The sequence below is a fragment of the Culicoides brevitarsis genome, chromosome 3 (assembly GCF_036172545.1).
Source record: "Culicoides brevitarsis isolate CSIRO-B50_1 chromosome 3, AGI_CSIRO_Cbre_v1, whole genome shotgun sequence".
In the NCBI taxonomy this organism is placed as follows: Eukaryota; Metazoa; Arthropoda; class Insecta; order Diptera; family Ceratopogonidae; genus Culicoides; species Culicoides brevitarsis.
In genome coordinates, this window is record NC_087087.1 from 24,877,434 (window position 1) to 24,901,277 (window position 23,844).

Genomic DNA, 23,844 nt, shown 5'->3' on the forward strand with positions numbered 1-23,844 from the left:
TGTTTTTTTTTTTTATTTTTTCGAAAATCTAAGACGGTTTTAGATGGTTTTTTAAGGAAAATATTAAAAATTTCTGAAATTCTGAATTTTTTTTTTTTTTGATCATTTGAGTAACTTACATAAAGTTTCTAAATATGTCAGAAATTTTAAGAAAAAATTTTTGAAAATCTAAAAAATTTTTAGAACTTATTTCAAAATTTTAAATTAAAAAAAAACATTATAAATCCTTAGAACATTTTTTTTATTCGTAGAAGTTTTCAAAAATCTGAACGAATTATTAAAACATTTTATGAAAATCAAAGAACTTTTTAGACAATTTTCGAAATTTTGAGAAAATATGAAAAATGATTTTCGATGCATATTTATTCTAAAAATATGATTTTTGAACAATTCCCGAAAAGTAAAAATTCTAAAAAAATTTTAGGAATAATTTCTAAAATCTGAGAATTTTTTAGAAAAATTTTTGAAAAACTGAGTGTATTAAGACCATTTTTGGATAATCTACAATGTTTTCCAAAAAAAACTGATAAATTTTTAGAACGATAAAGATTTCAAAAGTTATCTGAGAAATTTTTAGAATTGTTTTTGAAAATCTTATGATATTTCTAAAAATTTTTTAACAGGTCTGAAAAGCTTTAAGAACATTTTTCTGAAATCTGAGAAACTTTTAGAAAATTACCTGATAATATTTTTAGACGACATTATCCATAAATGGTTCAAAAGTGCCAGCAAACCAAAAATAACTGAAAATTTAAACAAAAGCTCCTGTCAAAATTCCAAAAAATTGTCTTTTCAACAATTCCAACAAAATTGAGCAAAAATTTTACTCATTGTGAAAAAATTTTCAAAAATTTAGAAAATTTTTAAAAAATCTGAGAAATCGTTGGAACTACTTTCAAAAGTCTAAGACTAAGAAATCCTAAGTTTTTTGAAGCTCTTTTTACATTTGATAAAATTTTGAAACATTTTTTTCGAAAATCTGAGAAATTTTTTAAACTATTTTTTTTATAAAAAAAAAATTTAAAATCATCTGAGAATATTCTGAAGCCTTTTTTTACCCAAGAAAATTTTCATAAAAAAAAAATCGAAATTTTAATTTTAAAAATGTCTTTTTATTTCATAATCTGATCAACTTTGTCATATTTTCGATTACAATTGTTGCTCCTCATCTTGACATCATGTCTTTTTTCATTTAAATAATTATTAGTTAATAAAAGAAAATTGTTTTAATTTGTTTTTTTTTTAAGTTTTCATATAAAAAGATACCCAAAAAAATTTATTCATGAAAATTAAGATTTATTAACATAGTAAAACAATGGCACTAGTTGCTAGTTTTGATGACACTAAAATTCATTCATTCAATTATTTACAAAATTTTGTTTTATTTGTACAAAATCGATTGAAAAAAAAAGATAAAAAAGTACGGATTGCAGTTTTTATACATTTTTAAGAAGAATTTAAATTTATTGGTAAGAAAAGAGAGATTTTTTTTAAATTAAATAATTATTTTTTCTAAAATTAAACTATTTCTACCGATTGAAATTGAGGTAAACTTAAAATCTACAATTTTTTTTCTAGTTTAGGACGACGTCGAGGTTTGTCGGTGCCGATGTGCACTCAGTTGTGCGCGACTCAGGACATTGCCGTCGCACGTGAGACAATGATAGTGCGTTTGCTTGAGCGAGTACGGACATTCGAGATTCGGACTGTCGTAGTCCTTGGAGTTGCATTTTTCGTTATTGGCAATTTTGCGGAAGCCCGCTTCACGGATGTACTCCATTTTGCTGTGTTGCCGTCGGTGTGCCACGACTTTGTTCGTGTCCGAGCAGATGAAATCACATTTGAGACAGTGGAAGTGGGAGGATTTGTTGTTGGGACCTGGAAAAATAAAAAAAATAAAATTTAGAATTAAATTAAATTTTTGAAAATAACTTTTAAATTTAAAATAAATAATTTAAATTATTAATAAATTAATTGATTTTTTTTGAAAATTTAAATAAAATAAAAAATAAATATTTTAGAATTTAAGTAAATTTTAGGAAAAAATAATTGTAATTTTCAATTATTTTTTAAATTAATTTAAAAAAATAATTTAATTAAAATTAATTAAATTTAATTAATTAATTAAAATTTAAATAATTGTGATAACTTTTAACAAATCAATTTTTTAATTAAATCAAATAATTAAATTAATTAATTAAAAATTTATTATTTTCTTAATCTTTCAAAAATTTATTTGAATTTAATGTTTAAAATTCATAAAATTATTTTTAATTTATTTTATTCAAAAACTATTTAAATATTTAATTTTTTAAATTAATATTTTTTAAAAATATTTTAAAAAAATAAATAAAATATTTAATTTAATTAATAATTTAATTATAAATTAATCTCATTTAATTATTTAACTAATTTTAAGTTAATTAAAAAATAATATTTAATTTAATTTTATAAAAAAAAATAATTTTTTAAATAAAAATTCTCACCTAAATTCTTATTGTAAGCACATTCATCGACGCCACACCGCATATTGGCGCGATATTGCTTGAAATCATCACCCATCAACTTATCCAGACGCTCATGCCGTGCCGTGTGCTGCACAAAACGCGTCTTATCACAAAAACTGTAGAAGCAATCTTGCCGGCAACAATGGAAATGGCTTTGGTGATTGCGATACCCGCAATTCGGAAAGTTACAATCCTCATTAAAACGAAATTTGAGATATCCCGTGGGAATTGGCTCGTCTTTGAACATCTTCAAGCCAGCAGCTTGTGCGGCATTCTTCGCCGTTTTCATCATTTTAATGCGATTCGTGAGCTCGTAAGCGTGTTCCGTATCGGATTTACGTTTTCCCGCCGTGCCTTTGTTAAATTCTTGCAACTCTGCCATCGGTCCAAGGAGCTCCGGGGGAATTTTGGTCAATTCAAGGGAGTTTGGGAAGGAGAAATGAGACGGAATAAGAGGGTTTGCGGGACCAGATTTCAAACTTGTGGAAGGTTGAGGTTCAAGGGCAGCCGAAGGAAATCCAGAAAGTCCCGGAAATCCCGCTTGAGCCGCCAAAAAGGGATTCATGCCTTGATAGTAGAAGGGATATTGTAACGCAAGTTGCGCCAAATGGAAATTTTGCAAAGCCAAATTGTCGGGAAAAGCTCCGGAACCGTCGAGCTCGTGACTAGGCTTACTCAAGTCTTGGGGTTGTTGCTGCTGTTTCGACGTCGACGGAATCGGCAAGAGCTCCACCGAGTTCTCTTCAAGTCGTTTCCGTTCGGCATCCATGAAATTCGCGCCCAATTTCGTCGCCTGGTGCTTCAGCATGTGAATTTCCAACTTGGCGGCATCAGAAAATGCTTGATTGCACAAATCGCAATGCTGATGCGTCTTTCGCTTCAATTTGCAGAACGGGCGATCACACAAGGACTGATCAAAAGACGAGTTTTGAGAGGTATTCAGAGACTCGGGATCCGAATTTTCGGGGAAAAATGTTCCGGAGGCACGAACCACGGACACTTTATCGTCATCTGACGTGGATTTGTTCAGACTTTCGTCACTTTTGTGACTTTCATCGAGATTCGCGTGCGGCTTGAACAACTTAATCTCACTTTTTTGCTCCGACGAGTTGGAACTCTTGATGAGCAAGCGACAAATGTGCGTTTCCATCTCTGCCGGATTCAAAAAGCTGTATTGACACTTCCCGCAGTGGAAGTGCTTGTTATTTTTGTTGTTCGGACATTCGAAAGGTTGTTTGCCGCAATCGTAGTTGCTGTCGAAAAATTCGTAATTTTCGAGAATTTTGATTTGATCGTGAAACTCGTCCAAATGGTGTTCCATGGAGTTGGAGTAATTGGCGACGAAATGGCATCGCGGATAGGCGCAATGGAAATGAAGGCACTGATCATAGATGCATCCGGAATCGAGACATTTTTCCGTCGGTTGGTAGATACGGACTTTGTCCAAAGACGAAGACAGGGAATTATTGGGGAATTTGAATCCGGATGAGGATTGTTCGTTGTTGTTGTTGTTATGGGGGATTTTAGACGGCGCTTGATCGTGCTTTTCCAGCTTGAAACTCGTGAAAATGGCTTGTGGTGGCATTTGGGACTGAAAATAAAAAAAAAAGTTATCATTATTATGTTTTTTTTTTAAATAAAATGTGCACTGGGTCAGATTTTTAAAATGTGCAGTGGGTCAAAATTTTGAAAATGTGCATTAGGAAAATTTTAATATGTGCATTGGGGACAATTTAGAATGTATATGAGGACAATTTTTAAGAATATGTAAGCAAAAAATTTTTAAAATTTGCACTGGGTCAAAATTCTAAAGTGTGCATTAGGACAAAATTTCTAAATTTGCCTCGGAAGAAATTCCAAACTGTGCATTGGGACAAATTTTCAAAATATGCATTAAAGCTGAATTTCAGGATGTGCATAAGGACAAAATTTTCAAATGTGCATTGGGTCAAAATTTTGAAAATGTTCATTGGGTCAAACTTCATTGGGACAAAATTGAAAAATGTAAATTTAAAATTTACACTGGGTCAAACTTTTAAAATGCGCATTGGGACAAAATTCAATAATGTACATTAGAAGAAAGTTTCAGAATATGCATTGGGACAAATTTTAGAATGTACATTGGGGAAATTTTCAAAATGTTTTTATTGGGAAAAATTTTTAGAATATGCATTGGGATAAAACTTCAGAATGCAAAATATTCAAAATATGCAAAGGGACAAAACTTTAAAATCTGCATTGGGCAAAAATTTTAAAATATGTATTGGGTCTAAATTTTTAAATGTACATTGGGATAAAACTTAAAATGTGCATTGGGAAAAAATTTAGAATGTACATTGGGAAAGTTTTAAAAATTTACATTGGGACAAAATTTCAGAATGTGCAATGGGTCAAAAAAAATTAATCTAAAATATTCAAATCAAGCAAAACTTACATTATTATAAACCTCGACGACGCGATTCTTTGGAGGTCTTCCGCGTTTTCGGTTGAAAAATCCCTCGATCGACGTTATCTGCTGCAAATTTGAGCCACTTCCGATATTTTCGCCATTTTTGGTCAATTCGTGCATCTTCATGTGCTCGGAAATGTCGTTTAAGCTCTTTGGCAAGACTGCTTCGCATGCGGGAACCAAACAATGCAAATGCGGATCATTCGAAGTCATGAAACACTCAATTAATCCACTTGGCTCGTCTTCATGCTTCAAGTTCAACGGCTCATCACGTTGCTTCGTGCAATTGTCCGAAAAATACGTGCGAATCATATTTTCAACTTCTTCGACAGTTGTTGCCTTTTCCAGAAAAGATGACGTCTGAATAATTGACTTTGGGATGCCATCTTCCAAATTTTCACTTTCTTTGTGAATTTCAACGACTTTCTTCGCAGGAGCATTTTTCGACGGTTGTTGCATCTGAAGTTGTTGAAAAACTAGTTCCGCATTGTTGCTGGGTGACGTACTTTCGGTGAAGGGAACCGTTAAGGTGACTTCGGGTGACATTGCGCCTCCGTGAAGACCGGGAGACGATGAACTGCTGCCGTCGTTGTTCTTTTGCGTCATTTTGTAACGACGATAGGCTTCCTCGTGATCGATGCGTTCGTGTTTTCGCTTGTGACTGAGAAGTTGCCCCGAAGAGTGAAGGACGTAGTTGCAATTTTCGCGTACGCAATGAATGTGGTTGCACACGAGGCTGAAACGGCAATTTGGGAAGTGACATTCGTCGGCCTTGAGGAACTTTTTGAAACCGTCCTTGAGCAATTGTTCGTCTTTTATGTGGAAAGTCTTGTGTTTTTCTGGAAAAAAAATGAGAAATTAAATTAAAAATTTATCTAAGGAAATTTTTTTACAAGTTTTTTTGCATTTTAGGCAATTTTTAAAAAAATTTCGAGTTTTATTCTATAATTTTTTTTTGAATCTGAATTTTTTGAAAATTACCGAGAAAAATTAATTAATTAATTTAAATAAAACCGTTATTATAAATTATTTTAAAATGAGATTTTTGTGAATTTTAATTTTGAATTATTTTTTTTAATTTAATTTTTTTTTATTTGTATTTTTTTTAATTTTTGAATTTAAAATAAAAAAAATTGTTACATGGTTCACTTTTTTTGTCCAAAATCGACTAAAATCGAATAATTTTAATTCATTTAAATTTAATTTAATAAATTTATGGAATATTTAGATAACGTGTGATTTTTTTCATAGAAAAGCTGATCATTTTTTTTTTTTTTTGAAAAATTTATTTTAAATTAAATTAAAAAATTTTCAGAAATTTTTGACTAATTTTTGTATTATTGTTTTTTTTTTAAATTAATATTTAGGGTCTAAAATATTTAAATTTAAATTCTATAATATTAATTTTTAATAATTAGGTATTTCAAATAATTCGAAAATTTTAATTCAAATTTTTATATGAAAATTTGCTCAAAATTTTAATCTTTTGTAATTTTGGTTTTTTTAAAAAAAAAATTATATAGATGAAAATGTTCTTCCAACAAAACAATTTAATTTTAATTAAAATAATTTATTTTTAATTTTTTTTGAAAATAATTCGAAAATTTTTATATGAAAATTAATTCAAAAATTTAATCTTTTGCAATTTTGGTTTTGAAAAAAAAAATTTATTTAGATGAAAATGTTCTTATAACAAAATTACAATTTAATTTTAATTAAAATTAAAATTACAAAAAAAATCAAAATTAATTAAATTTAATTAGGTAATCAAATAAAATTAAAAATTAAATTAAATTTAAATTAATTTTTTAAATTAAAACAAGTTAAATTTGTATTTTTAGCCGAAAATATTTTTTTTAATTTGGTAAAAAAATATTTTTGATTTAAAAAAAAAATTTCTGAAGAAAATGATCAATTTAAAGAAATTTTCCCAACTTACCCATATCAGCCTTATTTTTGAACGTATATTTACAGTTGTCGCGTCGACAGTGGAAGTGTGTCGTCCGTTGCCGATAAAACGTGCAATAATCCGCATTGCAAGTCTCCGTGGCACGAAAACGCTGAAATCCCTCATTATAAATGACGGAATCCTTGCGATGATAATTCGAATGCATCTGCACATCACTCGTACTAATGTAGCATTTATCACAGTATAAGCAATGGTAATGTGTCTGTTTGCGGTTGTGCTGGCAATTGGGGTACTGCGAGTTGCAGTCGTCGCTCGAGCTGAATCGCAGGAAGCCGTGATTGAGGGACTCGCTGCGCTTCTTGTGCCACTTGAGATGCCGAATTATTTCCTCTTTCTTGTTCAAGACACGCCCATAGCACTGGATGTTGTAACAGTGATAATGTTCTCGCATGTTGTCCGCTTGACATTGCTCATTGTTGCAATCCATGTACGACGTGTATTTGGTCAAGTATTTCGCGTAATCTGCAACAAACACAAAAAAAAATTACGTTAATTGAAAAAAGGGGCCACAGTAGGAAGTAAAAAAAAATTATAGAAGGGTCAGTTTGCTATTTTTAAACTTGTTATCGTCGTTTCTAACAATTTTACGCTAAAAACGTATGAAAAATTGAGAACAATGCAAATAATTTTTTTGCCGTTAAATTTCAAAGTGATTGCACACGTTTTTTACCTACTTGTTCAATTTTGCAGAGTTTTCATGTTAATTTAATTAGTGCCATGTTCAAAAGTCGCACTTATTCCATTTGTTTGTAAAACTTTTAATAAGACCTCATTATTAATAAAATGAAATAAAATTAAATCTTTTAATGCCGAAAAAGTGGAGGTATGAAAGATTTTCCAAGAAATTACGGCAAAATCATAACACACTTGACAATACATGACAAATTTATTGCATATTGTGTCTCCATTTCACAGCGTTTCACGTGTTTTGGCGCAAAAAAAAAATAAAAAACAGCAAAAAAAATCATCATAATTTGCTATAGCGTCCCACATTATTTAAGTGTGAAATTTTCTTGTGAATTTCTGTTATTAAATTTTTAACATAAATTCACGCAAAAAACATCCAGACATAATTTGAAGTGGTTTTGTTGTGATATAGATGCACAGTGGTCGGATTGATACTTTTTTGGGAGCAGAAATTTTTTCAGGTAAGAAAAATTATTTTTTTAACAATATTTTTTTTTCAGGTTAAAATTTTTTCCAATTAATTCAAACCAAGCAAAAAAAAATAATTCATGACTTATTCACGAAAAATTAAAATAATAAAAAAATTACCCGAAAAATCTAAATAATTAAAATTAAATTAAATAAATTAATAATTAACATTAAAAAAAAATAATTAATTAGAAATTAGTTTAATTAATTTTAATAGCTAATTTAATTATTTATAAATATTTTCATCATAAATACTTTTAATATTTTTCCTAATTAATGAAATTTTAGTATTTAAATAATAAAAAATTAATTAAAATTTTATTTTATAATTATTTAATAATTTTTTTTTATTTGAAATCATTTTATCATAAAATAAAAAAATTAATTAAAAAATAAAAAATTGCAATTTGAAGTTTAAATAAATTTTTATTTTAAAATATATTTTTTAAATTAAATTAAGGTCGCTCCAAATTTTTTTTTTTATTTTTGTCCCATTATTTTAATTTTAAAAGCTCTCAATGTAGATACCATAAAATTTTTGATTAAACAAAATTTTGAAAAGGCTTGAAAAAATGTTTTTGGGACAAAAATTTTAAATAATTTTTAATTTTTAAATTAAAATTTTAGGCTTCATTTTTTAATTTTAATTTTAGTTTAATTTTTTTTAAATTAAATTATTTAAAAATTAGTAATAATTTATTTTAAATAGTTTTATTTATTTAATTTTAAATTAATTAAATATTTATTTATTTTAAATAAACATTCAATTGAAACTTGAAATTTTAATTTAACTTTTTTTAAATAATTTTAAATAATTAACTAATTTAATGTAAAAAAAAATATATTTTAAAATAAAATTTTTTTTAAACTTCAAATTGCAATTTTTTTTATTTTTTAATTAATTAATTTTTTAATTATTTTTTTTTATTTATATTTTTAATTATTTTCAAAAATTAATAAAATTCTACAACCGACCACTGTTTTCTCATGGATAATTTCTCATATTTTTCCCGTCTGTCTCTTTGACAAAAACGAGAAATATTTCATATTTTATTTAGAATACTTCAAATTAATTACATGATGTGTAATAATTAGGTAAAGGCAGATTTTCCCTTTCAAAACAAGAATCTGTCTATGCGCGATAAAGAACCTAATTATAAACATTTTTCTGTCCGCTCATAAAAAACCATTAAAATTAAATAAAAATAAATAAAATAAAAAATGTTGTTTGAACATGATTTTTCTCCGCACCGCGCCGCAAACATTTAACTTTTGTTAACACATGTATCGTCCATCATTAATTTAATTATTTTATTTGGAATTAATTGAAATTTATTCGGTGTGTTCAAGTATGGTAATAATCATAATTCGAGTAAAATAACTAGAGAAAACTACCATCATCATCATCTAACGCAACAAACATTTAAATTAAGTGACTGCGTATTATTTACCCAAAAAATTGTCTAAAATTTCAGATGATCATTCATCCAATTAAGGAACATATTCAAAGCAAGTATCTCTTTTTTTTTGTTGAAAAATGAATGAGTTTGACCACCAATTTCGAGTGAAACAGCTCATCAAGGTTAATAATATTTTAAAACACTTTAACAAAAATATCAAAGTGGGAATGAATTTTAAATTTAAATGTTTCTCTTTTTTTTTGGGTTTGAAGTGCTACATACACACGAAGTTATAACACAAAACAAATATCCGAGAAAAAAATAATAATAATTTGATTAAAATATATTCAAATATGCTGCCAATGAAACAAGTATATAAATTGAGTATTATTATCGAAAAAAAAAATTTAACACGATGTATAACTTGTACACGATGAGTGAATGGATTCCGATGAAGAGAGACCAATCATAAGAATTCCTCGATCGTTATTTTTTATTATTATATTATTACGACTTGATATTTTTTTTATTTCATTTTATATCAAATCGAAGGCAAGTCAAACTAAACCCAAAACTGGATTCACACATTTTGAATAAATAAAACTGAAATATCAAGTTTGACGCCATCACTAAATGGTTTTTGTATAAAATTATATTTATACAGTTTTTTTTGTTGGTTGCGACCTTTTTGTGACTCTTGTTCAATTATTTCATTTATTTTATATTAATTTCAATTTTTTACTCTTTTTTTTATTTTACCAATGAGTTTATTGAATTTTTTTTTATGTATTTGATTTAAAAAATATGTTTTTAAATTAAGAAAAAAGTTTAAGATTATAAAAATTCAATTTAAATTAAATAAACTATTACTTTTATTTAATTTAAAAAAATTAATGATTGAAAATTTTGTTTTTTTTTTTAATTTTTTTTTATTTTAAAAAATTTAAATTTTAAAAAAATAAAAATTGAAAATAATTCCAAAAAATGTAAAAAAAAATTAATTAAATTTAAATTAAGGATTTAAATTAAAATAATTTTAAAAAATATTTAATTAAAGATTTTTTTTTAATTTTAATTAAAAATTATTTAATAATTCATGATTTTTATAATTTTTCAAAACTTGTCATAAAAAATAATTTTAATAATTTTTTTTTCAAATATTATTTTCAATTTTTAAATTTTTTAAATATTTTTAATTTTAATTATTTTTTTAAAATTATGTTCAGCCTTTTTAAGACAAAAATTTCATTTTATAATTTTATAATTATTAATTAATTTATTATTAACTTTTAATATTTAGATAAAATCAGGGATAAAATTATTTTTTTTTATAAAAAGATCTTATTAAATATTATAAAAATAAATAGCACTAAAATTAATTTAACTCACAGTACAAACTTTAATTTATTGTCGGCAAATAAATTTTAAATTTTTTTATGTGTTTCTCTGATTTTTGTTCTAATGTTTTTTTTTTCATTTTATCGTGAAATGAATAAAAATTAACACAATGAACACACAAATCAATGCGAAATTTTTAGAAACACTTATTTTATTTAACTCAGAAATAGAAATAATTTTTTTTCAATTGCAAAGAAGTAACAAATTCCTGTCATTTCTGATGCTTTAATTACAAATAATTGAACGCAAAAAAGAGTAAAGAATTGCTCTATAAATAAATTAAAGTCTTACATCCATTCATTTGCCTGTCGCATGTATATATTTATTTACAAATGCTCTATAAATTGTCACATCATTCTGATTTTTCAATTTAATTTAAATATCGAGTCAATTTTATCGCAAATAATTGTTTCTCATTTAGAGAATAAAATAACTAGAATATTTTGTAATTACCGAGGATTGAACGATTTTAACGAGAAATTTATTTTTTTTTCTTTCTGCGTTCCATTCACTTTATTTTGGAGCGACAACAAAAAGAGGCAGAAATGAATGATCAATTCACATCAAAACAAGTTTTGATTGAGCTCTTGCCTAATAAACATATCATGTGTTGGTGATGGTTGGTCATTAGTGTAATTTTTTTTTTTTTTTTTTTTTGAGTAAAAGTGAACTTTCAAACATCGTGGTTTAGTTAGACAATTTATCACTCCTATATTTTGTTGAATGACTGCCCTTCTTTATTTCACATGATACATCCGTTGATGTTGATTTCAATTGTAAATGAAAAAAAAACGAGGAAATGTCTTATTTATTACGCGGTCATTCATTTTTTTTTGTCTCTTTTATAATTATTAATGATGTTGTTAAATTTATTTGATTTTGTCTTTTTCAGCAGTAGCGGATCCTGATGCAGATTAGGCTTAAACGCCAAAAAACAAAGTTTTTCAACATGGACAATAGAACATTTTCAAGTTTTTTCTAAAATTATTTCCAATTAATTCAAACCAAGCAAAAATTTAACGAATTTATTTTAATTTAGTTTTAAGGTCGGTCCAAATGAAACTCGATTATTTTTGAAAAAATAATTTTCAAATATGAGTTTAGGATAAAAAAAAATTATTAAAAAATCTTTTTTTAAATTTTTTTAATAAAAAAAAATAGTTTTTTGACAAAAATTTATAAATTAAATTTTAAATTTTAATTAATTTATTTTTAATTTTGAAATTAGTTTTTTACCTACAAAAATGTACTTTTTTAAGAAAAAATTAAAGTAAATATTATTTATTTATGAATATCAAAAAAAAAAATTTTTTCTTATGAAACTTTAGTAAAAATTGTTAAGATTTTATATTTTTTAAATTATAGGAATATTGAAGTTCAAAACATTGCCAAAAAATATTTTTAAAAATTCGATTTAATTTTGGGCCATTTTTTATTTTTTTACTTTTTTTTCACTCGTTTTTTATATTTAAATAATTTTTTTAATTTAAATAATTTCTTTAATTTAAAAAATTTTTTTGATTTAATTATTTTAATTTAATTTATTTATTTTTTTTTAATAAATTTTTATTAAAATTTTAGGTCAAAAAAAATTTTTTTTTCAATCTTTCAAAAATTATTTTATTTTATTTTCGTAAAAATTATTTTAGAAAAAAAAATTTAGCTTATATTTTAAATATTAATTTTATAATTAATATTTTTTTAAGTTTTTCAAATTCTCGTTTCAAAATATTTTTTTTACAAAAAAAATAAATTAAAAATTTAATTCAAATTATTAATGAATAAAAAAAAATTTAATAAATTAATAAAAAAAATTTATAAAAAAATAATTCAAAAAATTTATTTCAATTTAAAATAAAAAAAAAAATATTTTTTTTACTGAACTTAAAAAAATGTTAAATTTTAAATTTTTTTAGGAATTTTAGATAATTTATTTGTCATTTTTGTCAAAAGTAAAAAAGTAATTATTTTTGAATTTTCATTTAATTTAATTATTGATAATAATTATTTTTGTTATTAATTTTCATTTTCACAAATTATTTTTTTTCTCATGAAATTTTGGCTTTAAAAAAATTGATTAAAATTCGGTCAATTTTTAATTTTTTTTAAATATTTTTTTTTTTCACTTTTAAAATTTAAGGAATTTTTAGATTTTGAATTCCATTTTGAGCGGAAAAATTTATACAACACTCCATTCACTATTGATCACTTTTATTTTTTTTAAAAACATTTAAAAAAAAGTCTTACCTGATAATTGTTTCTCTCCAGCTTCGTTTTGTAGTTGGGCGAGATGTAACAACGGCGATAAAAATGGCTGTTAAAAAAAATTTAATTGTAAAAAACGAATCATCATAATTTTTTTTGTTATTGTTACTCACCAGAGGTGTTTGTGATTTATTATCCATTAGTTTTCGTGTGTTTGGTAGCGAAAGTCGTGATTCAAATGAGTTATTTGAGTCAATCGTCAGACCCATATCGCTATCTTGATCGCTATTGTTGCCGGCATCGCTCATATTCGAGTCGTCATTGAAGCGACTAAAGTCGTATGCCTTATTCGATTCGCGATCACTAAAATTATCATCTAAATCACTCAATTTCTGCTTTTTCACATCTTCACATTCCGACAAGTCGGACACACTTCCGCGATGATGTTCCGGCATCAGCTTCGAAGTCGGCTTCAACGTAATTGTGGGTTTGGTTGCCACGGGTTTCGTTGGCGTCCGCGTTACGTCGCCGCCATTACTTGTCGATGCGGAGATAATAGGGGTACGTGGTGGCGTGGGGGGCTCTAGCTGAGGCCCATTACCTGAAAGAAAATCAAAAATATTATTATTACTTACTTGCGCAACATTTTCTTTGTCATTGTCCTCAGGATTTATCAGTCCTGTGTTCAGTGTCTGTTGCTGCTTGGCCAAGTTCAGTAAAAAAAGTGTGGTAAAAAGTTCAAGTTGAGAGTTCATTTTTTTTTATTTGTGTCTTTAGTACGGATCGATCCGTGTAAGGCGAGTGTCTGTCAAAGACTGACTGATTTTAAAAAAAAAAATTTTTTCGGTAAAAAAATAACAGAGGTCACACACAATGAAATCCGAGACGGAAATAAATCTCATAATTTGAAAATATTTTATCGAAAATAGGGTGAAAGGGTAGCTGTTCTTCACACTTCTCCTATTTTTTATTTTTTTATTATTTTTTTTTGTTACTTTTTTACTAATAACATTCCCTCTCTTTCCAACTTTTCGATTTATTGGTCGGTTTTTTAATCCAGTTCCGATGCATTCTATGACGTATACGGACAAAAGTCAGAGTCGTGTGCGTTTATTATATAAAAAAGTTCATAAAAGGTAATAATAATGTATACCTTTGACAGTGAAATTTTTTAATACAAAAAAAAATCTTTAAGAACAATTCCCCTTTTAAAAGAAATGATTTTTATTTTTTTAAAAGGATCATTACTCACTCAAGTCATGATTTGATTTTTTTTACGTATATGTTGTTTACGTAATTTCTTATATTTTTTTATGTAGAAAAAATAAAAGGGTCGATTGTGAGAAAATTTTCTTGAAATTTTAACCTTTTTGCTAATATATTTTTGAAGATCGGGTTACAATTTTTTTTTGTGGAAGGAGAAGTTCCGATAATTTTTTTTTTATTTTATTTTTTTTAAAGGAAAGGATTGTAACATAATTTTAAATTTTTCTCCAGATGTTAATTATAAATATTATTTTTAACATAAAAATATTTTTATGTTATCAAAAAAAAAAATTAATTTTTTTGTTATATTTTTAAAATAAAACAACACATCTGCGTTTTATTTAAATAATAATTTTTGTGTGACAAATATTCAAGTTTAACAAAAAAAAAATGTAAAAAAGGGTTAGAATCAACAGCATCAATCTGTTGATCATCATTCTTAATGGATGGAAAAGATGGGAACAGAGCGGAAAAGGAAGAAAATATTTTTTTCTGTACACTTTCACATACGTGTATTTAAAAATCCCCTCAAAATAAACATATGCACGATATTTAAATTTATTTTTTTACTAAAATATATAATAATATATGATGAAAAAAAAAGAATAATATTTAAAAGTGTCAATAAACCTCACAATGAATTTGAATATTGTTAGATTATAATGACGTGAAACGATTGACGAAATGATTGAGTTAAACATGAACATTGTGTCATTTTATATTTTATTCAATACGTTATAAATTGAATAAAAATTAAAATAATAATCGAATAATAATGAAATTGTTAAGAAAGTCCTCTTATAAAAAAATATATATTTTTTAAATGGATTAAGAAAAAAAAATTTAAAAAAATACAAGATTGATGATGTTGATATATTTTTTTTATTAATAAAAATAATGTTTGCTATGAAAAATGATAGTTTCCGTTCATTTTTATTTACTTTTTACTTTCTCATACTTTTACTACCTTATTTTTTTATAACAAATTCATTTTCTAACACACATTTTATTTAACTCTTCATTTAAAATTAAACATATAAAAAAAATTAAATATTGTGCAAATATTTGATTGATTTCCTTTTTAATTATTGTTCCGTATAATGTTTCATGCGGGGCTTCTGTACATAAAATGTATAACATACATCAATAATTAACTACAAAAAAAACTTTTTTTGAGTGTTAATTCACGAAATACTGAGAGAAAGTCGAACATAACATTAAAGGAGTTGTTTTTGGAATGAAATGAAATAAAATTTAAAAAAAAATTAAAGCTATACAAAAAATGTACAATGTTGTAAGACGATCGTTATAAAGGTGTAAGAAAAAATTGTTATAAAAATTGTATATGGGAGATTATTAATGATATATGATCAGTCGTGCGAAAAAAAAATATTGATCGATTTTTTTTATAAATTTAATTTTTTTTTTAAATTTTATTATCATTATTTTTTGAGTAATTAAAATAAAAAAAATCTAATAAAAAAATACTTAAATAGGAATTCCGGCTGTTGTTTTCGGAAAACCAGATAAAAAATATATTTTATAACCCTTCTGTGTTTTTTTTCTCTCCAAACTAAAAACGCACATAAATCATATGTTCATACATAAAATTTTTAATTTTTTTCTCCGCACTCTTTATAATATTCAAATTTCCTTGTTTGAGGAAAGAAGCAAAAAAAAGTGTCTGCTTTTGTATGATGTTGAATGAAATTAATGTTGAAGAGTAATGAAAAGTTGAGTTATATGGGAAATGGAATTTTTTTCTTCTTGTTATGTTTTTATTGCTAGATAAATTGTGTACATCTGTCTTTTATTTTACTTAATGTTGTTTAACGATTTTTCGGGAAATAATGAATTTATGAAATGGTGGGAAATTTAAAAAAAAATATTATTAAATATTTATTGAAATTTTAATATATTTTATTATTTTATTGAGATATTTAATATTTTTTTTAAATTTTATTAAATTAATTTTATTTAAAAATTAGAAAATTTCAAATTATTCGAGATTATTTTAAAAATTTAAATTATTCAATCGAAAAAAAATTTAATTTGTATTTTTTAATAATTTTTAAAATTAATTAATTCATAGGTATTTGTTTTTTAAAAATATTAATAAATTTTACTTTTTTTAATATTTATATAAAAAAATAATAATTTATTTAATTTTAAATTTCAAAAATACTTGATTCAATTATTTTTTTAAAATATATGAAAATTTTATTAATTTAAAAATTAAAATAATTTTAATTTTAATAAATTTAATAATTTTAATTGAATTAAATAAAATTCAAAGTTTTAAAAATATTTAAAAAAATATTTATTTTTTTATTTTATTTAAAAAATTTAATAATATGATTTAATTTAATATTTTATAATTAATTTTAAAAAATAAATTTTTTTATTTTTTTTTTATATTTATATAAAATTTTATTTTATTTTAAAAAATAATAATTTAATTTAATTTTAAAATATTTTAAATTTTAAAAATACTTAATTTAATTATTTTGTTTAAAATATATAAAAATTTATTAATTTAATAATTAAATTAATTTTAATTAAGTTATTAAATTGAATTAAATTAAATTTAAAGTTTTAAAAATATTTTTAAAAAATAATTTATTTATTTATTTTATTTAAAAAATATAATAATGTGAATTAAATTTAATTTTTATTAATTTAATGAATTTAATTAATTAATTTATTTTATTAATTAATATTATTTATTAATTTATTTATTTCTATAAAATACAAGTTGGAGCCAAATTTTATATAAAACTAAAAAAAAAAGTTTAAATCCTTTTCTTATAAAAGTTTTTTTTTTATTATTTCAAACTATTCCTTTCTTTTTCTTTTATTGACAGAAATCTTGTTGAATTCTTTCGTATTATTAAATCTTTTTTTTTATTTTTTTTTCAATTTCTTGATCTGATCGATTGATAAGCTGCGCATTCAACTATAAAAAGTATTGTAAACATAGAAAATCTATTATTATTATTTTTTGTTGTTAGATGTTTGCATTGCTGAAATGATCGTTATTTTGATCATCTGATGAAATTTCATCTTTTACAACAAAAAAAAACATATAAAAAGGTTTAAAAAAGGGGTAAAAATATCCTTTTATATTATTTATTATTTTTAAAAGGATTGTAAATTGTACATGTGTTAGTGCGTATTTATTTTTTTTTATATTTGTAAAAAAAAAGTTGTGTGAAATGAAACAATGTTGTGCAACTTTAACTCATATTTCATTCCAGTTTGTAATTATTCTTACAAATTCCAACTTTTCTTGTCATTATTTTTCCGCAGCATCATGCTTCTTTAAAAAGCTCATATATGATGAAGCTCATCAATAATATATTATAAAAAAATACAAATCATGATTCATCAAGAATTTTTTTGTTGTATTTTACATATTTTTCTGTTTAAAACTTGAAAAGTAACAGAAAAAAATCGAGATTATTTTAAGATAGAAGTAAGTAAGCGCGCGGTGCGTTAAAGAGCTTCAAATGTATGATGGGCATTATAAACATTGTATGTACTTAGTTGATCGACACTCGGCGGATGATGATGAGGAATTCATCATATTTTATTATTACATATTTGGAAACAACGTTAAAATATACTAGTTAGTTACGTTTTTTTGGTCTGTTTTTTCATCAAAAAAAAATTTTTTTTTTGTTCGTTTAAGATGAACTTAATGAAACATTAAGAAAAATATTTTATGAATGCCCGCACTTATTATTTTTTTTTGTTGCTTTTATTTTAATACACTCTAATTTTAATAGTCATGCATATATATATGATCGTTCACATGTGTGATTTGAGTGTGGAGAGAACGAGAAATAAAAATGAAATGAGATGGAAATGTTTTTAATTTTTTTTCCTTCATATTTGTCTTTATCGTCTCGTATACACAGCCGCGCGCGTAATTCAACAAATAACAAAAAAAAAGAGTAAAATTTTTCGAGAGATATATTCATAAATAATATGTAAGAGTTATAACAGCTGGAGGCTTGTGGTTTTAATTTTTTTCTCCTTTTTTGAATATTTGTATTGAAAAGAAGTATTTAGAAGTGAAAAAAAATTACGTGAAAAAAAATCTTTCTATTCTAATGTGGGATGTTTGATTGAACATGTCTAATAAATCTATTTTTTGAGAAGTTAATAACTTGTGAAAGGAATATTTTTTTTTCGGGTAACCCAAGGCGTTAGTTTTGAACGATTTGGAATGAAATTTAATTGCGTCGATTTTTTAAGTTTTTGTTAAGAAAATTTAAATGGATTGGTTTTTGGTTAGAGACTGGATTTATTCTTTCCGAAAACCAATCAATTTAAATTTTATTGTTTATTAAAAATCAAAAAAATAGACGTTGTTAAATTTCATTCCAAATCGTTCAAAAACTGGAAAAGCTAGACGTTTTGTAAGCCGCCTTTGCGAAATAAAATATAAAACGTTAACAATTTTGACAGTTTAAAAAATGACAGACGTCAAAGATTTTTTTTTTTTAAATTTCAGTTTTAAAGCTAATTTAGAGTTTTTTGAAACTTTTTAATTATTTTTTATTTTTTAATTAAAAATGATTTGATAAAGACTTAAATTTGCTTAAAAACTGAAGTTTCAACAAAAATTTTGACGTCTGTCATTTTTTTAACTGTCAAATTTTTACTAAATATATAAGACTGTCATCATGTTGAGCAAAGGTTGTCTACAAATTGTCTAGCTTTTTTAGTTTTGGAACGATTTGGAACCAGAAAAGTTTTATCGTCTTGAAAAAATGTTATTTTTACTTTTCTTCAATTTCAACTCCATATAATTAATGGCGCTTTCAGTCAAAAATATATTCTTAATTTCCTACAAAATGGCCTTTTAAGTCAAAAATCTGTATAAATTTACCGTTAGATGGCGTTTTAAGACAAGAATCTGTTTATACTTATCAATAGATGGCGTTCTGATTATTTTTTTTTGCCTGATCTTACCAAAAGATGGCGTTGTCAGCCATGATTTTGTCTAAACTTATCATCAGATGGCGTTCTGAATTAAATATTCGTTTAAACTGAACAAGATAATGAAAAAAAAATCTTAAATTAAGTCATTTTATTCATTTTTTAAGTAATTAATAACCTTCAAAAATTTAAATTTAGAGCTCTTGTCCAATCAAAAGTAGTTTAATGAACTCAATTCCAATAAACGTCTCAATAAATAACAATAAAAGGACAAACAAACATTCATTACTAATTACTGCCTTTGACTACTTTGCTATCGTATTTCCTACAGTTAACAGCAAATATCTCAAAACGAAGCAAAATAACAAATGATGATTATTTAAATGCTTCAAGGTATTCCAGATAAATTTTATTTTTATTTATTTATATTTATTGCTTCGTTTTTTCATTATTTTTTAATGAAAAATCTCATTCTCGAGCTAAAAGTGTAAAACTGTCTTGGTTCCCTAAAAAAAAAAATTTTTCCTCACTACGAGATGATTTGTAGATTTCACATCAGGTAGCCAACAAATGATTTTGGTTTGAGATCAAATTATCTATCTCGTAATTTATGGAGATAAAAAAGGTTTTTATCTCTTTTTTTACGCAAAAATAATTTCAACTATAAAAAACGAAGTAAAATAAATAAAAAAAGAGAATAAATGATGATCTTCGAGGGTAATGCGGAAAGAATGCAAAGGTGCATCGTTTAACCTTAATAGTCTAACCTTTATTCCTGTTACGTATGGCTCATACAGAACTCGTACAGACATACGTACGTACGTGAATGTATAAAAAGACCCCTATTTGAGTTTAAGATTTTTTTTTTGCAAACGTCTTGAATAGGGACAAAAATTGTGTGAATTCACGGCATTTTAACCCCTAAATCACGAAGATTTTTTTTTATTTCATGATGAATTAAAGATCAGACGACTAAAGAGCAAGAGTTGTGAGTCATCGTCATCATCAACATCATCCGGGTTAAACTTTAGAAGTGAAATGAAATGAAATAAATTGTTCTTGAATTTCACCCTTTTGTTTTTTTTTCTCGGTTTCTAAGACATGCAATGACATAAAATTGTACAGATCATGTTACAAGAAAAAAAAGTTTTTTTTTTGGGTAAAAATTGTGATTTAAGAAGGGATTGTGCGTGAGAAAGTGTATCCTTTCGTTTTTTCGAGAAGTTCGTTAGAAAGTAAATAATTCCGGAAAAGCAAAAAAAAAATTGTCTACTCACTTTCCATTTGGAGTTTTTGTTGTTTGAAAGCGTCGACCATGTCGTTGAAGCTCAGCGACAATCCGTAGATGTTAAGTAACTCTTGCATCGTTTTAAAGGCAAAATCCCGATATTTCGCCTCCTGGTCCGGACTGACGACATCTTTTAAGGTTTTGGCGCGCGTTTGTTCAATCGCGTTCGCCAAATTCTCCTCCGCTAACGGAAATCGCGCGAGTCTTTCAGCGACATCTTTTTCATTGAATTGATTCATTTGTTGCTGCAATCGATGCAGAGTGTCAACGTTTTCCGTTTCTTGTTCGTCTTCTTCGTCACTCGAGTATTTGGAGCCTTTTTCGATCTTTACTGTGAGCTCAGTGGTCGTTAATGACGAATTATTGTCATGATCACGCGCGAAATCTTCTGTGGCTGAGGTGAAACGCGGATTAAAGTTCTTCCGCTTATTTTTTGTGGTAACAGATCCGTGAATTTCTGGCACCGGCGATAAATTTGACGCTTGACGATGTACCATTGACAGGGTCTGGTTTTCTGTTTCCATCGTTGCTGTGAGTTGTGACCTAAAATGGAATATAAAGTGTTAGTTCAGGGGCGTAAACAAATTCAATTAAATGCCTTTTTCATGTATTTTGTTAGTTTGGTTAACGATTCGACAAAATTTACATATTTTTACATTTTTTTCTGGTCAACGAGAAATAATGATCAACAACAAATTAATAATTAAGTACAAAAAAAAATTGAAGCGGTCCAATCAATGTCGAAAATTTAATATTTAAATGAATTCACAGAGAGACCTGTTAGATTATTTCCATTCCATCTACTTCACGATTTTTGTATTTTGTGATTGGCTTGAAATTCAATTCAATTAACCTTTTTCTAGTTTTTTTTCGGGTACATTTTAATGGACCATGAAGACTTTTTTGTGGTTTCTTACGTAATAAAATGACAAGATTTGGTTTTTTTTTTTGGTAATTCAATGCTGTTTGGATCGTTAGAGGGGAATTTGCGAGCGGTGTAATGCCATTTGACGTTAATTAAATGACAAATTTAAGAGATTATGTTTTTAATATTTTTTTTTTCTTTTAGGTCATTCGCTTCAAAATTTGGATTGATGGCTTTCAATGAAGCTTTAGATAGTGATAAAACCCATAGAATATTTTTTTAAGGCAAATCATGAGGAATTGGTAAGTATAAAAATTTAACTTTTTTAGTAGGGTCGAGACGGCACCTACCGTGACGTTAAGGGTTTTTATTATTTTTTAACTAAAACTTAGTCAAAATTCTTTCAAAATAACCAGAAATTGATTTTTTTAGGTTTTTGAATATAAAACTTCAAAAATTCTTCAAGAATTGTTTTCCGAAGTTTCCATGGGAGAATAGGGTCAGCTGAGAGGCCAATGTGCGATTTTTGAGACTATGTTAAATGACACAGACTTACTTGATGTGAAACAAAGAGTTTATTTCAACGAGGTTCAAATGTTGTAAAAAAGCTAAGACCCATTCCTCGGCGTTTACTGAGCAAACTTACGATATCACAGTATGAAATACAATAGGACTTTTTAGAGACCGCAGTACGAGCCATAGTAGACCCTAAAAGGGATCTTGTAAACCCTACCCTATTTGAAAAAAAAAAAACAAAAATTGGTCTGGTTCCAGAATATTAGACTGATAAACTGACAACTTAGCCAGCTTCGAAGAAGAAGTGATTTTAGATTGCCAAATTACTTGACAAATGGAGCCTAGAACTCATTTTATTACAAAAGATTAAACGAATACAATTAAATGAAACGAGTAATAACACCTTCGATCGATTCGTGAAAGTTTTTAGACGACCTTAAGCTCTAAAAGCTCTTTGTTCAATATCATCTGCAAAAGATGGATCCATTGAAAAAGTACTTTCTTTACGAAGCAGTTCCTTCTAAATTGAACTTTGAAGAAGCCCAGATTCTAAAGCCTTAGCGTTTAAGTTCAGAAATTTCAAGTCTTTCAAAATCATATTCATAAAATCTCTTAAAACTCCAAACTCTCCTTCATACTCATCAAAAATTCAAAAACACAAAAAAAAATTATTCCCGATCTCGTCTGAAACCACAAATGCCACGAACGACAAGTAACACAAATTTTTCACATATTTTCATATTGATTTTTAATTTTTATAAAGTAAATTAATATGAAGCGTAAATATTTGTTCTTTCCTCCGTGAATTTTTTCGCGTGAATACAGAGAGTGGTGAAAACAAGATCACCAACGTGTTGCATACCTTTTTGTGTTGCATTTATGCAAGACTTTGTGCGAGGAAGACAAGGAGCCAGTTCAGGTTTCACAAAAATGTTTTACTTACTTATGTACTGCTACTACTGTAAAAACATTGCCGACAAAATTTTTTGGAGAATATTTTTTTTTATTTACCCGTGTTTGAGGTAAACATAAATGACAAAATATTTCTGCCATGTTTCTCCGCCAGAAATATTGCTCAAAAATTTTCAATGTGCGGTCTTTTGTTTTTTTAAGTTTTTACAACTTTTTATTCAAAAAAATTCTTTCTTCTATCGTTTTCTTCTATTTTTTTGCGGTTCATTGCATAACGAGGTACATTACCGATAATTGAATAAATGAATGAGTTGTTGACAGCAGCAACTGGCGTTATGAATTACAATGAGTTGCAAAAGTGGCACCATCATCATCCTCCGTCATACATAATAAAGGCAACGGTCATTGTCAAGGGAATCGAGCAATTTCGGTGTCTCAATATTTTTTTTCTCCGCGAAAATTCGGAGAATGTTAATTAAATTAATTTGAGAGACGATTTTTTTTATTTCTCGTCAGTTATTTTTCCAACTTTAATAAAAATAAGAAATTTTTGAGCGCAAAATAACAACAAAAGATCGAAAAAAAAAACATAATTAATAATAAAAATATAAAAGTTTTGTGCAAGAAGAAATCATCAAAAAATATTATTAATTTTTTGGCTTGTTCATAAATCTTCGGAATTCATTCTTTGCCTCTTCTTTTTATTCGTTTTGTATTTGTAATTTTTATCACTATTTCGCGCCGAAAGATTGCACAATTTTTTTTTTTTAAATTAAAAAACCTTCGTTTTGTGGAAGAAAAAATGAAATTTATTACATATTTGGGGTATGAAATTCCACGAGTACTGGACAGAAAGGAACAAAAAGGAATGGAAAAATATAAATAATCAAATGCACAAATATGCGCGAGAGCAGCCTGATAATAATGAATTTTTATGCAGTGTGGTTTTTATTATTATTATTCTTAT

At 25.9% G+C, this 23,844-nt stretch overlaps 1 protein-coding gene across 1 annotated transcript; it reads right to left on the minus strand.

Annotated features, from left to right (window-relative positions):
* Positions 1–1,419: 1,419 nt before the first annotated feature.
* Positions 1,420–21,081, minus strand: LOC134834292 (uncharacterized). The gene is made up of 7 exons (XM_063848913.1): positions 20,574–21,081; positions 13,257–13,684; positions 13,126–13,192; positions 6,896–7,387; positions 4,942–5,795; positions 2,487–4,098; positions 1,420–1,878 (listed from the first exon to the last, which is right to left on the minus strand). Exons 1-7 carry the CDS (start codon positions 21,079–21,081, stop codon positions 1,580–1,582), a joined length of 4,260 nt encoding a protein of 1,419 aa, XP_063704983.1. The 3' UTR covers positions 1,420–1,579.
* Positions 21,082–23,844: the final 2,763 nt, after the last annotated feature.

What these genes read in the sequence shown, in the direction of transcription:
- LOC134834292 (XM_063848913.1), bottom strand. Translation starts at nt 21,081, where the DNA reads ATGGTACATCGTCAAGCGTCAAATTTATCGCCGGTGCCAGAAATTCAC. An exon ending in ACAAAAACTCCAAATGGAAA is followed by an intron (nt 13,685 to 20,573) that starts GTGAGTAGACAA and finishes ATTTTCTTTCAG; the next exon opens with GTAATGGGCCTCAGCTAGAG. An exon ending in TGCTTACAATAAGAATTTAG is followed by an intron (nt 1,879 to 2,486) that starts GTGAGAATTTTT and finishes TTATTTTTCCAG; the next exon opens with GTCCCAACAACAAATCCTCC.